The sequence below is a fragment of the Dromiciops gliroides genome, chromosome 3, assembly GCF_019393635.1.
Source record: "Dromiciops gliroides isolate mDroGli1 chromosome 3, mDroGli1.pri, whole genome shotgun sequence".
In the NCBI taxonomy this organism is placed as follows: domain Eukaryota; kingdom Metazoa; phylum Chordata; class Mammalia; order Microbiotheria; family Microbiotheriidae; genus Dromiciops; species Dromiciops gliroides.
In genome coordinates, this window is record NC_057863.1 from 135,816,119 (window position 1) to 135,832,169 (window position 16,051).

At 37.6% G+C, this 16,051-nt stretch overlaps 1 protein-coding gene across 1 annotated transcript; it reads right to left on the minus strand.

Annotated features, from left to right (window-relative positions):
- Nucleotides 1–7,047: 7,047 nt before the first annotated feature.
- On the minus strand, nucleotides 7,048–12,266 carry LOC122751428 (ubiquitin-like protein 5). Its single transcript, XM_043998483.1, has 2 exons — nucleotides 12,247–12,266; nucleotides 7,048–7,240 (listed from the first exon to the last, which is right to left on the minus strand). The coding sequence occupies exons 1-2, from the start codon at nucleotides 12,264–12,266 to the stop codon at nucleotides 7,048–7,050; spliced, it is 213 nt and encodes a 70-aa protein (XP_043854418.1).
- Nucleotides 12,267–16,051: the final 3,785 nt, after the last annotated feature.

Genomic DNA, 16,051 nt, shown 5'->3' on the forward strand with positions numbered 1-16,051 from the left:
ACATGGATAGCATTTTCCATCATGAATCTTTTGAATTTCTCTTGAATCATTTTATTGCTAATAATACAATACACTTAGCTAATACAAAATACTTAGCTCAGTCATTCATAGTTGATCATCACACAGAGCTTTTGTTACTATGTACAATCTTCTCCTGATTCTGGTCACTTCACTTTGCATCAGTCTATGTCAGACTTTACAGGTTTTTTTAAAATCTGCCTGCTAGTCATTTCTTATATAACAATGATATGCCAATCCATTCATATAGCATAACATGGTCAGCCATTCTCCAGTTGATAGCCATCCCCTAAATTTCCAGTTTTTGGCATCACAAAAATACCTGCTATAAATATTTTTGTACATGTGGGTACTTTGCTCTCTTTTTATGTTCTATTTGGTATAGAAACCTAGCAGTGGCATTGCTAGATCAAAGGGCATATACAGTATTATAACCATTTAGGCATAATTCCAAATTATTCTGGAGAATATTGGGATCTATTCCCAACACTATAAACCATGCACTACTGTCCTAACTTTCCCTCATACCCTCCAACATTTATCATTTTTTTTCTGTCATAATACCTATCACACAGGTATGGGGGGGTATCTTGGAGTTATTTTAATTTGCATTTCCCTAATCAATAGTGATTTAGAGTTTTTTTTTTTTTATGTGACTATAGACAGCTTTAATTTCTTCATCTGAAAACTGCCTGGTCATATGCTTTCACCATTTATGAATTGGAAAATGACTTGTATTCTTATACATTTGATGCAATTATCTATTTATTTAAAAAATAAGGCCTTTATAACTCATTTGCTGTAAAATTGTTTCCCAGTTTCATCTTTTCCTTCTAAATTTTGTTGTATTGGTTTTGTTCGGCAGCACCCTATTTTCAAGAAAACAAAGGGATATCACTAGTTTTAGAGTTATTTTGCATTTTTTTTTTGTATTTTATGGTCTTTCAAGGTTTAACAATGGTCAAGCTATAAATGATGGACCTTTCTGTATATAGCTTGTCTAATACTAAGAAAACAAATGCAGGCAGTGTTTCAGTGCTCATATCTTTTATAGTTTAATAAAACCTGATAAAATTCCAGCACCTCAAAACTTAGATTCTCCTCCAAGTTATGATAGATTTCAGAGGACTTTTAAAAAAATTGAATTGCTGGGGGAAGCTAGGTGGTGCAGTGGATAAAGCACTGGCCCTGGATTCAGGAAGACCTGATTTCAAATTTGGCCTCAGACACTTGACACTTACTAGCTGTGTGATCTTTGGCAAGTCACCTACCCTTCGTTGCTCCCCCAGCCCCCGCCCGAAGATGGAATTGCTTTTTTTTAATTGGCTAGAGAAGTGATGATGAGAAAATTTTCTCTACTAATTCAGATCATAACCTGTTCTTCAACTTAAAATGTTGGAGACTTTTAGATCAAGTTAAACATGGAACTTAAATCCAGGTCTTCCTCACTGTGTGTGCAATTCTAAATTCACTGTATAACACTTTATCTCTCATTATATATATCAGGTATTTAATAAATAGGTATATAGATATGCAAGTATAGATATGTGTGTGAACATTTATAATGTACACATACATGGATATATGAATGTTTATAATTTATATTATATATGCATATATAGTAATATATTTAAATACACATAAGTATATACATATATATGTATGTGTATGAATGCACATAAATATGTATATATACATGTAATTTTAAGTCTCCTATATGGGAGATGCACCTATATCTTTTATGTGGAGGTTGGACGGGTGTTTGGGATATTTAGGGAGGACTAGTTCCTCTGGTATGAGGGCTGCCAGGGCCTTTTCAGGGCTGCTTATCTACCTTTAGAATTCACATGTCATTCAACTCTCATCAGTGGCTTCAAGAAGCTGTAATATGCATAACAAACACACCCCTATAAAACCATCTCTGTGGACAGGCTAAACTAGTTTGAAAGTAATCAATGGGCACTAAACCCCTTGGTGAGTTGGAGGGTTAGCTACCACAAGCATATGAAAACTTTCCAAATGCAATAGGTAAGTATAGACATTTTGTTTCAATGGGAACTGAAGGTGGAAACAGGAGCTATGGATTTCTAAGAGCTTGATCTGACACTGACAATACTAGTCATCTACTATATCCATAGCCATCACTAATTGTCTTGACTTTTGTCTTACCCCTGGACTCTTGACTCTGGAAGAGTGCGTGAGCCTGATGACTTCATACAACTGTGCCTCACTTAAATTCAATTTACTCACAAATTAAAAGACACTACCCTTCTGCTTTACTATTATATTTTCTTGCTATTTGATAATTTTACATTTTGATAATTTTACTATTCAACTATTTTATTTTTATTATTCTTCTATTTTACCCACCTTGTAATTTTTGTGATGACAAGGTAGTAATGAAGCAGGAGGTATAGATACACTAGGAGCCCTAGTTACAGATAGCCCATTTTATAGGGTTATCTTGTCACTGTATTGAAGCAGCAGTGGGATTTGGTAGCGCCTTGGGTGTCTAAGTAGCCTTCTTAATGATTGCACTGCTCACCTGGTATGAAGAAGGGGCTAAAAAAGATGCCTTCAAAATGACCCTTTTCACCTAACTTATTTCTAGCACCTTACTGAAGCACATGGATATCCTACCCTGTTATCAAACCATAAAAACACTTGTACAGATGATTCCATTCACCATTGGTACATGGCATATATGCATGGTTATGAACAACAAGAAATACAGAGGAACAGAAAGATGAGCATCTCTTGCCATGAGAGAACTCAGCAAGCAGCACATACAAATAGCAGCCCTGAGTAAAATGAGGCTGACTAATGAAGGTCAGCTTACTTAATTTAGAGCTGGATACAGGTTTTACTGGAGTGGCCACAGTGATGGGGAATTCCATGAAGCTGTCATAGGTTTTACAATCAAAAGTAATCTAGTCAACAAGCTTATATGCTTCCCAAAAGGAATGAATGACAGGTTCATAACAAAGTGATTGCTGCTGTAAGAAAATGCCATGAGACTATTGTCACTGTATATGCTCTCACTATGACAAACCCTGATGAGGTCAAAGAAAAATTCTATAAAAATCTGGAACCCTACATCATCAATGTGCCAAAAGAGGACAAGTTTATAATTCTAGATGGCTTTAATAACAGAGTAGGTGCAGATTATCAGACATGACAGGGATTCCTTGGGAGGAATACAGTAAAAAACAATATCAATAGTCACTTACCATTGAAGACTTGTGTGTCTCATGACCTTCTTATCATCAACACTATCTTCCATTTTCTTAAATGCAATAAAACATCATGACACACTCTTAATGCAAACATTGGAATTTAATAGACTAGTCATTATAAGGAGAAGAGTGTCAGGATGTGAGAGTGACAAAGGTGATATGGGCCACAGATTGTTAGACCAATTGTAGTTATCCTCTGCAAGTTAAACATTTGTATTTAACAAAAGTGGCAGTCCCAGGGCATGACAAAAACTCAAGTCAATAGATAAGAGTGCTTCTCCATGGGTGAACAGTTTATTAGTGACTAGAAAGGAAAGCTCAGCCAACACACTGTCATTAACAGTGGAGCAGAAAAAGGAGTGGACAGATTTCAGAGATTTTATGTATGGCACAACATTTATTCATCTGGGCCAGAATACTCCCAAACATTAAGATTAATTTGACATAAATGATAGGGAAATTCAGAAGATACTAAACAAAAAAATGAGAACTCCACAGGGTTTACCAGCTAGCTATTTTGTTCATCTCTAAGAAGGCAGCATTTAATTCCATCAAAAGTAAAGTACAATGATTTTCAGAGAGAATCAAGATTTTGGGCTCAGCAAGAAAGCAGATGAAATTCAGTTTTACACTGATATTAATAATCTGAAGCACTTTTATGATGCCCTAGAGGATATTTATGGGCCAAAGACCTATGGTGCTACTCAACTACTGAGTACAGATGGAGCCACCTGGATTACTGATAAGGATATGATCCTGGAGAGATGGGTTGAATATTTCCATAGTATTCTCAACAGAACATTATCAGCCACTGTTGAAGCCACTGATCATTTTCCTCAGGTGAAAGCAATCCCTCTCTAGTTGAAATTCCAACTGAAAAAGGGGTTTTGAATGCCATTAGGTTCCTCTTGTGCCAAAGCACCTTGATGCTGCTAAGATTTACAAGACAAAGGATCAACTGCTCATACAAAAGCTTACTAAAATCTTCTAGATTATATGGCAAGAGGATGGCATCCCCCTAGAGATAAAGGATGTCTTTATTGTCCATTTATATAAAGGAAAAGGAAATATGTTACTTTGTGGGGGTGGGCTCTCTCAGGCATTGCCAGCAAGATTCTTGCCAAAGTCTTCCTTAATCAGCTCATCCTTTAACTGGAAGATGGGCATTTAGCCAAAATAATTTCAGAAAGGGCAAAGAGGTGATCAGCATGGTGTTTGCTGCCCAAAAACTCCATGAAAAATGCCAGGAATGAAAATAGAGGTCTGGACACAATGTTTATCAATGTAGCCAAGGTCTTTGATACTGTTAGTCATGAGGGCTTGTGGAAGATCATGGAGAAATATTGTTTCCCAGAGAAGTTCATCAATATTATATGCTGGTTTCATAATAGCAGACTTGCTTATGTTCTATATAATTAATGATGCTCTTGCACTTTCCCAGTCATTAATGGAGTGAGGGCTGTGTGCTTTCTTCCATGCTTTTTAAGATAATGAACTCAGCAATGTTGTCAGATGCCTTAGACAGTACCTAGGTCAACTACCACACCGATGCTAAATGATTTAACTTAAAAAGGCTACAAGCCAAGATTAAAGTGGAGGTAGAGTTGGTACAGAACATTTTGTTCATAGATAATTGTGCACTCAATCTAGCTTCTGAGGTTGTCATGCACCAAAGTATGGATTGATTCTTTTTCACATGCTAATTTTGGCCTAATAATGATCCCCAAGTAAACAGAGGTTCTCCAACAGCCAGCATTCAAACCTCCATATGTGGAACCATCAGTTACAGCAAGCGGAGAAATTGTGAATGCTGTTGATAAGCTCACTTACCTTGGCAGTATATTTTCCAGGGATGTACACATAGATGATCATGTTGATCCATTGCTAGAGCTAGCTCAGCATTTGGGAGGTTCTGTAAAAGAGTGTGGAAGAGAAGAGCTATTAGGCTGCCTAGCAAACTCAAGGTCTACAGAGGCATTGTGCTGACCTCATTGTATACCTGTGAAACATGGACAGTATAGAATAGTGCCATGCCAGAAAATTGAAACGTGTACATCTGAATTATCTTCTGAATGATTCAAATTCCACATGAATGATGATTCTAAAGATCATATGGCAAGATAAGGTATTAGGTACTGAGGTCCTTTCTTGTGCTAAACTGCGAAACATTCAGATTCTTCTGTAGGGAATACAATTTTGACTGGCTGGCTACATTGTTTGAATGCCAAGCATGTATTTGCCTAAAGGACTTTTTTTACAGAGAACTCAAACAAAACAAGTGCTCATACAGTGGTCAGAAGTGATAAAAAGACATTCTCAAAGTCTCTCTGAAGAACTTTGATATTGAATTTGAGATGCAGTAGACACTGTCATAGGATCGTCCAGCACGGTGTACCTTCATCAGAGAAGGTACTATACTCTATGCACAAAGCAGAATTGTGGCAGCTCAAAAGAAATATTAGGTTCTTGTTTAGAGACATCTCCCTCCCAAATGGTCATATGGACTATTTGTGCCTAATATGGTAAGCTATAGCCAGAGATTATTAATTTACTATGTACTAATTTTCAGTCTACTATTTAGTACATTGAACCTGACATTGTGATGTCATCTTGATCCTCTTCAAGAACAAAGCACAAATAATGATTTGAAAAAAAGGAGAAAAAGCATGATTTTTTTGTCAGATGCATATTTCCCTGTTAGTATTTTCTGCTGCATCTAAATAATATCTTCAAAACCTTTTCATATTTAACTAAAACTGAATAACTTAATAGCATGACAATACAATTCATAGCTCAATAAATAACCACCTCACTAATGAAGTGTGAAGACAACTTCAAGGAGACACTTTATTACATCATTTATAAGTCATTAAGTAGCAAACTTTCTCTACCCCCTGTTGGTTACAGTAATATGGAAAAAAGATAAAACAGCATAAAGTATTGCTTTGGACATTAAGTTCAGGTTCCACATCCCAAGGAGATGGTGCCAAAGGCAATACTTTATACGTGGTAGAAATAGCTAATGCTAGAAAAGGAGCCACACATCTTACAACAGTTCTTGAAACACCCAAGAATTATATATTTAAAAATTGGGATGATGAATGAGAAGAAGGCTTGAAATCAGAGTCTTAACCAACAATGGAGATGGAAGAGGCTGAAATGCATAGGTAGAATATGATATAGAAAAATAATCAAGAGGGGCCACAGGTAATAAATTTTGTAGCTGAATAGAGGTACATTCATGTAATATTTAATTGTAATGGTATCCTTTTATTATCCTTGTCTTTACCTATCTAATATTTGACTGATTTAATAGTGGACTTGTATACTATAGTACCATTGCAAATAGTTATAATGTTTTCCATTGCAAAGCCAAAACTGAGATAAAAAAGAATGAGAAATCAAAGGCTTTATCACATATCAGAATTATCTTTTTGAGTCAGTCAATAAACATGTATTAATTGACTACTATGTGCCAGGCACTATGCTAAGCAATAGGGATAAAATAAAGGCATAAAGTAGTTGTTGCCATCAAAGATGGGTGCCTAGGTGGTATAGTGGATAGAGTATTTGGCCTGGAATCATGAAGACTCTTCTTCCTGAGTTCAAATCTTGCCTCAGACACTTAACAGCTGTGTTACCCTGAGTGAGTCACTTAACTATGTTTGTCTTGGTTATTCCATCCTATAAATGAGCTGGAGAAGGAAAATGGCATCTAAGTTATTTTTATTAGTGAGACTTTTAAAAATTGGGGTGGGTTGCAGAGTTGGCAGGCCTGCTGCCACTACTGATACTAAAGCTCCAGGTTCGTTCCATCATGGATCTCATAGTCACTCAAGCAAACATGATCCTTGATGATTGTGTACCATTTCTTAAGGACAATCTTGTTCCAGTGGGTGCCTGCCTGAGCCGCAATCAGTTTCTTCGGGTCTCCTATCATGTCATCCGTGTTGCATTTCACATGGAACTTTTTGCCCAACATACTGCTTCATTCATGGCTCCCTCTACTTCCAGATGCAGCCCCTGCCTCACTTTGCATGACAGCACCACCAGCACTTTCTTCAGGAGATCTTGAAGTACAGGAGAGCAGCCAAGTGGGAAATCATGAAGTGAATGCCCTGGCTACTCTCCTCAAACACAAAATCTAGGATGAGATACCAGATGTTATCTACAACTTTCTACAATATGTTTCATCTAAGAACACCTGTTCCCAGAAGAAACAAAGGGGGGAATGCGATTAAATAATGGGATTTAGCAGATACTCAAAGACCCACCTGGAGATTAATGGAGACTGATTGAATCAGGTGAGAGTGATTGACTGCTGATCAAGCCTACTTCAAGTTAATTGGATTGTAATCACACCTGGCTAGCCCTTAAGAAGGTATTGTTCTCAGAAACTAGACTGGGAACTCAACTTGAGAACACCTTCAAAGCCAATGGATTTGGATGACGCCAACCTTGAAGCAGTGTGTAAGGACTGCCTCTGTTCCAGAACTATAAAAAAGCTTCCACAGTCAGCTTGAGAAGGAGTTCCTGATTAAAGCAGGCTTGTGAAGGAGGACTTGAGGAAGAACCCAACCTAGCTGGAACTCTAGGCTAGGTATGACTTCTTTTTCATAACCTTCTGAACTCTTTGTAAATATCTGTATGCTTTAATAAATGTTTAATGGCCAAAGATTGGTACTGAAGCCTTTTAATTTTTGGTGACCACAATTAAGATTTTAAACATCACAAATGAGAAGATGGAGAGACTTTGTCAGTTGGGTGTTTTAAGGATGTATGAGTTTAAGAGTTGATGTTATTTTACAAAATGATGAGTTTCTGAAGATAAGGAAGAAGATGAGAGCAGCCAAGTAAGAAAAGTGAAGGCCTGTCCTCTGAAAAGTATAGGTCCACCTCCAATACCCTTGATTACTTTAATAATAAATGTAGTTTTATGTAAGAAAAGAAATGCAAAGGTGATAGTATGAGGACCACTTGTCCCTGAGAAATATGGGAATGGAATATTTCATTATAGAAAAAACACTATCTTTGGCAACTTCACACAATGTAATGTGTGAATAAGTGGTTAGAGAGTTTGAGGCAGCATCTAAATGAATATTAATATTAATTAATCCTGAAATAAAATAGATGATATGCCATTTCCCTTCTGAACTAATATTCTGTCCATTTCGATTGCCAATTAAAGCCCTGAACATTGTCCTGTTAAAGCTAAAATTCTAGCTAGTCTGTCTAAAATATCTAATGAGTGGTCGCCAATAAATTATAAGCTTTAGCGAGAGTTAGACTTTTAAGTATTTATTAAGGAGAATAAGAATTTGGTAAAGAGAAAGAGAAAGGCCTACATTCATCTATCTATTAAAGGGAGAGCACATTTCTAGCTCCACTCTCCACCAGAGTCCCCAGGAACAGCCCCAGTCAGAGCGCCAGGCTCCCCCCTTTTTCCTCCCACCAGCAAACGTCACTTCCTGATGCCAAAGAAAAGACTCCTGATCTTGCCCTCAAAGACCTTCACTTCATGGTGGAGCTTTTCTACAGTAAGTCTCCAGCAGGTGGCGTCATTCCAAACATTACAGTCCCTGCTTTGTTTCTTCAAGAGACGGGCGTTTCCGTGATGAAACAGTTAAAAATAACAGAATATAATAACCTATGCTCGCTAACAATATGTTAATAAAAATATAGAAAAGGGAAAGAGGAAAGTTTTGTCCTGAGGGGCAATTTTTTTTTGTCCTCATGAACTGGCGCTTTGACATTAGTCTTGCAAAGGGAGGGCCTCTGCAGAGAGTATATGTTACAGATGGTGTATATTATAACAGAAAGAAAAAAAGAAAAACAACAACAACAACAAAACAAAACTGTTGATTTAAAGTCTCTGAAAGTCTTTTCTCAGATGTCCTCTAGGTGTAGTTGTGGAATGGAAGTCTTTTCAGGGGTTGATGTGTGGATGCTGGTAATGAGTCAGGAAAATTTCCTACAAAATTGAGCTTAACACAACTTTAAAATACCTTTGTCACTAATCAAATCAAACAATGAGAGTTCTCAAAAACATGTCTAAGGGAATTCAGAATCTTAGTTGTTACACGTGAAACATATCATAAAACAAAAATTGAAACATTCTTTAAAATTAATATTACTATAATCCCCCCTTATGGGGGTAAATTGAGAAGACAATTGTTGTGATATTAATTTCTAAAAATAATTCTTATCTTTGTTTCATCACTTTTTGCATCATCTGCCTAGTAATCCTCATGCCATTATGAGAAATTAAAAAATCTAATATAATTGGTAACAGGTGTCAAGGCCAAATTCAACACTGTATTTATCATGACACCTGAGATAATTATGGGGTTACCATAAAAGAACAGAGAAATCATGAGATATGAGCATTTTTACACTTGAACAAAATAGGTGGATGGAGTATATGTCCACGACACCAAAAATATTGGAGGAAACTAAGACAGACTTAATCAGATGCATGGGATTAAGATGTCTGTGGCATCAGGCAAATAGGAGGGGGCATAGAAGCTAGGTGTAGCAATGAGATGGGTAGGATCAAAACTTCCATCCATCTGTACAGTATTGTGGGGAAAAATAAAATAAAATATTAAACTAAGAGAATCCAACCTCAACATTTGTCAAAAGCCGTTCCCTTAGCCATACCTTGACTTCATGTATGTCTCCCCTCATGTTACATTTCAGTGTCTGCTCTTGCATGTATTCCTCTTGTAATTGGATGGCATCTTGGCCACCTGGCATCTGATAACTCAGAATAAAGGCAATTCATTCCTTGGGATTGTCTTGGATCATTGCATTGCTGAGAGTAGTTAAGTCATTCTCAATTGCTCATTGAACAATACTACTGTCACTATGCACAATGTCCTCCCAGTTCTGCTCACTTCACTATACATCAGTTCACGAGTCTTTCCAGGTTTTTCTGGGATCATCCTGTTTGTCATTTCCTATAGCACAAGATCATTCCACCACAATCATATACCACAGTTTCTTCTGTCATTCTTCAACTGATGGACATTCCCTTGATTCTCAATTCTTAGCCAACACAAAGAGTTGCTATAAATATTTTTGTACAATTTTCCCCCTTTTCTCTTTTTCATGATTCCTATTGTTAACTGTTTCCCTTCCATTGTATTCCCTTCCCCATGATATTTATTCTATTTTTGATCTTCATTCATCCTATCCCTTTTCGATTTGCTTCTGTCTGTCCCCTACCCCAATCTGTCCTTCCTTCTTTTGCCCCTCTCTCTTTATCCCCTTCCCCTCCCATTTTCCTGAAGGGTTACAGAAAATACTCCACCCTATTGAGTGTGTATGTTATTCTGTCCTTGAGCCAATTCTGATATGTGTTAGGCTCATCAGAATTAAATAGATTACTCCACCCAGTTGGGTGTGTGTGTTAATGTCTCCTTGAGGCAATTCTGATGAGTTTAAGGTCTTTGAGCCTTTTCTGATGAGTTTAAAGTTCATATACTGCCCTGCTCCTCCCCCATCTCTTCCCCCACACCACAAGCCCCTTCCTGCTTCCTTCATGTAGGACCTCACCTCCGCCCTTCTCCCTCCCCCAGTGCATTCCACTCACCCCTCAATTCACCCCCAAAGATGTCATTATGGGGCAGCTAGGTGACACCGTGGACAAAGCATTTACCCTGGACCCAGGGGGATCCCCGCCAAAACCCAGCCCCAGACACAAGACAGTCACCCACTGCATGACCCCAGATATGTCCCCCAACTCCAATTTTTTATGGTTCTCTAGGGTCTTGTATTTGAAAGTCAGATTTGCCACTCAGTTGAGGTCTTTTCATCACTAATACCTGAAAATCCTCTTTTTTATTAAAGTCCCACTTTTCCTCTGAAAGATTATGACCAGTTTTGCTGGGTAGGTAATTCTTGGTTGTAATCCCAATTCCTTCACCCTCTGGAATATCATTCCATGCCCTCTGGTCCTTTAATGTAGAAGCTGCTAGATCTTGTGCTATCTTGATTGAGGCTCCACAGTACTTTAATTCTTTCTTTTTGGCAGAAGATATTTCCCAGAAGATATTTCACATTGCTCTCTATTTTTTTTTATTCTTTGAGCAACTCTATGGCCTGAGACCAATTCATATTTTCCTTGGAAGCTTTAGATATAGGAGCCCTGACATTTACATCTTCCTCTGGGGGTGTTCCTCGATCTTCCTTGTCACTGAAGGAACTTTCTATGCACCTCACCTTTGTCTGTCAGCTCATCTTGCCTTTCTTTTACTTGAATTTTAGCTCCTTAAAGTGGGGCACTGTTTCCAGGCTGCAGTATACCAAGCTTCTGATGTCTCAGGTGGTATGATTTAAGGAGGATCAGGTTCTTCACTCATCTGGCCTCTTCTCTGTTCTGTAGATGACCTCGAACCAACTTGCCAATCAACCAGCTTTGTGTGTTGTGGTTATCAGCTCCAATGAGCCTGTGCCCCTCGCACACCCGTGCCACTGCTACTCCAGCCTACCTCCTGGTTCCCAGCAGGGGTGAAAAACCCATGTTCTGTCTCAGCACCAGCATAGACCCCTGTAGTCTCCCCCTTGCCAAGGGCTCAGCCCTCTCACCAGACTGTGGACTTAGTTCCAGATGACTCTGGTACTTCAGGCTCTGGGGTCTCCTTCTCTGGTGAGGCCTATCTGGGACTGGATCTGTGTCATGGTGACTGTGGGGTTGGGCTCCACTCCTGTCTCAGCACAGTAGTTCCCTCCTTCTGACCTTCCAAGCAGTTCTTGTGTAGAAGATAATTTCAGCACATTCTTCTGTGGATTTTGCTTCTCTAGGCATTGTCCTATGGCTTTATTTAAATATTTTTTGGAGTGATCCTGTCATGAGTTCAAGAACTCACTGCATTTCCTTTGCCATTCTATCAATCACTTTCAACTTAATGTTTCCAGCCCTGATCTCCTTTCTAAGCTAGAGACTCACATTTCTAACTAGTTATAAGAAATCCCTGCCCAAATATTTCACTGGCACATCAAACACAGCATGTCCAAATCTGAACTTATTATCTTGCCCAATAAACTTCTAAATTTCTTTGAAGTTTATTAGTGATCATTATTCCCCTGTCCAAACTTTGGTCTTCCCTTCAACTCTTCTTCAACCTTCAAATTCTTATTTATCCTACCTCTTTCTACAGTAAATTCTATATTCAATTACTTTTATCTAAAACCATTCCTACTAGCCCACTATAGGCATCCATTACTACCCAACTTGAAATGATTACAATGTCTCCTAAAAGACTGTTTCACTTTCAATATTTTTTTATTCATTTCATCTGTGTGCACATTATGGTACTGAAGGGAGAATCAGAATACTCTTTGCTCCCCATTGTCACTTTGAGATTCAGCTTACCCCCCTAACTCATCAATATTTTGAACATCCCATAATTAAAATTGGAAGTATCCATCCTGATACTGATGTCTTTCTCTCTCTTTTCTTAAGGAGTTTAGCACCTGATTCACCATATGCTTTTCTTCTCCACCTCATGTCCTTATACTATGCACTGTTATTATTCATTTAGATACTCCATCAAACTCTCTTACTCCAAATTTCCTTAAGTTACTCAAATATAATGACTTATTTAGTCTTTCACTCCACCTTAGCCCTACATAGGGATTCTAATGTAAAAGATATTTCCATTCTTCACATTTCCTAATAAGAAACCATGATTATTTTCTCTATCATAACATAAATTGCCCTTCCATATTCTCCAGAAGATTTCATTCTCATTTCTAAACATTTGTTCAAACTTTTCTCAGTTACCAATAATCTCTTCTTTTGTTTATGCAGAATTTTATTTTTCCAAATTACAAGTAAATACAAATTTTGACATCAGTTTTTTAAAACTTTGTGTTCCGACTTCTCTTCCTCCCTAGCCCACCCAAAGAACTAAAGCAATTCAGTATAGGTTATACATGAGTGGGGCAGCTAGGTGGCATAGTGGATGAAGCACAAGCCTTGAATTCAGGAGGACCTGAGTTCAAATCCAGCCTAAGACACTTGACACTAGCTGTGTGACCCTGGGCAAGTCACTTAATCCTCATTGCCCCACAAAAAAATAAGTTATACATGAGTAGTCATGCAAAACATCTCCACATTAGCCAGGTTGTGAAAGAAAACAGACCAAAACAAAACATCAGATTAAGTAACTATAAACAAAGTTATGCTTCAATCTGTTTTCAGATACCATCATTTCTTTCTTTGTAGGTGGATTGCGATTTTCTTAAGCTCTTCAGAGTATTGGATCATTTCATTGGGGAAAATAACCAAGTTATTCACAACAGCTCATCTTACAATATTGCTGTTGTTTTGTATATAGTACATTGCACTGTGCATCACTCCATGTAGGTCTTTCCAGGTTTTTCTGATAGCATCCTGCTCATCATTTTTGTTGTTGTTGTTGTTGTTGTTGTTTTGGTGCTGTTGTTTTTCTTTTTTTTAGTTTTTCCCTTTTTGCTCTGATTCTTCTTTTATAATATGACTAATGCAGAAATATGTGAAATATTATTGTACATATCGGATTACTTGCTGTCTTGGGGGGAGGGAGCAGAAGGAAGGAGAAAATTTGAAACTAGAAATCTTATAAAAACAAATTTTGAAAACTATCCCTACATGTAACTGGAAAATAATAAAATACTTTTATAATTAAAAAAATACCATCAGTTCTCTCTCTGTAGATGGACTGAATTTTTCATAAGACCTTCAGAATTGTCTTGGATCATCGCATTGCTGAAAATAACCAAGTCATTCACAGCAGATCATCTCACATTATTATTGTTATTTTGAATGTAGTAGATTTCACTTTCCATCAGCTGATACAGGTCCCTCCAGGTCTTTCTGATAGTATACTGCTCATCATTTTTTATAGGAAACTACATTTATATAGTACTTTAAAGAGAGATTTCCTTACAATAAACCCATGAGTTTGATTATTGCAATGATTGTAATAGATAGCTTTTATATAGTAACTTAACCTTGACAAAGAATTTTCTTCAAAATAGCCCGGCAAAGTAATTACCATAACTTTTGTTGTCATCATCAATCAATAATCATCCATCAGTCCTCCTCCTCCTCCTCCTCCTCAGTCAATCCTCATCATTGTTGATCAATCCACCTCTTCTTCCCTCAATCCTGATCATCGATCTGTCCTCCTCATCAATCAATCCTCATCTTCCTCCAATCATCAACAACCCACCAATCAACCCATCATCATCATAATCATCATCTGACATTACTCTTGCCTCTGCTTCAAAATATCTGTCACAATGACTATTCTTAACCATTTCCCTCCATCCTATTCCCTTCCCATGATATTTACTCTATTTTTAATCTTCTTTTACCTTATCCCTCCTCAAAAGCATTTTGCTTCTGACTGCCCACTCCTCCGCTTTGCCCTCCCTTCTTTCAGCCTTGCCTCCTTATCCCCTTCCCCTCCTACTTTCCTGCAGGCTTAGATTACTCCATCCAATTGACTGTGTGTGTCATTCCTTCCTTGAGCCAACTCTGATGAGATTAAGGTCTTTGAGCCAATTCTAATGAGTATAAGACTCATTCACTGCCTCACTCTTTTTCCATTTCTCCCCCCACCCCAAAAGCCCTTTCCTTCTTCTTTCATGTGAGATTTCTGCCCATTCTACCTCTCCCCTTTCCCCTCCCCCAATGCATTCCTCTCACCCCTCAATTTTACCCTAAAGATGTCATCATTGAGCAGCTAGATGACACAGTGAACAAAGCATCCACCCTGGACCCAGGAGGACCCAAGCAGAAATCTGGCCTCAGACACAAGACACTCACCAATCCTGACCACTCCACCAAAAAAAAAAGATAAACAAAAAATAAATGTTTTATAGATATAATCCCTTCATATTCAATTCCCACCTGTGCCCTCTGTCTAAATTTATTCCTATCTTCTGCCCTAATACTCAGAAAGCTCTTATGATTTAGACATATCATATTCCCATGTAGGAATGTAAACAGTTTAACCTTTTAACATCCCTCATGATTTCTGTTTACTGTTTACCTTTTTATCCTGTTCTAGGGTCTTCCATTTAAGGTCAAATTTTCTATTCAATTCAGGTCTTTTCATCATGAATGCCTGAAAGTCTTTTTTTTATTGAAATCCCATTTTTCCCTCTGAAAGATTATACTCAGTCTTGCTGGGTAGGTGATTTTTTGTTGCAGTCCCAATTCCTGTCATATGGAATATCATATTCCATGTACTCCAGCTCTTTAATGTAGAAGCTGCTAGATCTTGTGTTTTCTTGACTGTGCCTCCACAGTACTGGATTTTTTTTCTTTCTGGCTGCTTGCAATATTTTCTCCTTCACCTGTGAGCTCTGAAATTTTGCTATAATATTCCTGGAAGTTTTCATTTTTGGATCTCTTTCAGGAGGTGATTGGTGGATTCTTTCAATTTCTATTTTACATTCTGCTTCAAGAATACCAGGGCAATTTCCCCTGACAATCTCTTGGAAGATGATGTCTAAGCACTTATTTTTATAATGGTTTTCAGATAGTCCAATAATTTTCAAATTATCTCTCCTGGATCTGTTTTCCAGGTCAACAGTTATTTTTGTTTTATTCTTTTGGATTTGCTTTATTGTATCTTGGCTTCTTATAAAATCACTAGTTTCCATTTGTTGAATCTTAATTCTTAGGCAATTATTTTCTTCAGAGAGCTTTTGTATCTCCTTTTCCATTTGGCTTTTCAAGCTGTTGACTTTTTTTTCTCCTGACTTTCCTGCTTCACTATCATTTCTCTTACCCTTTTTTC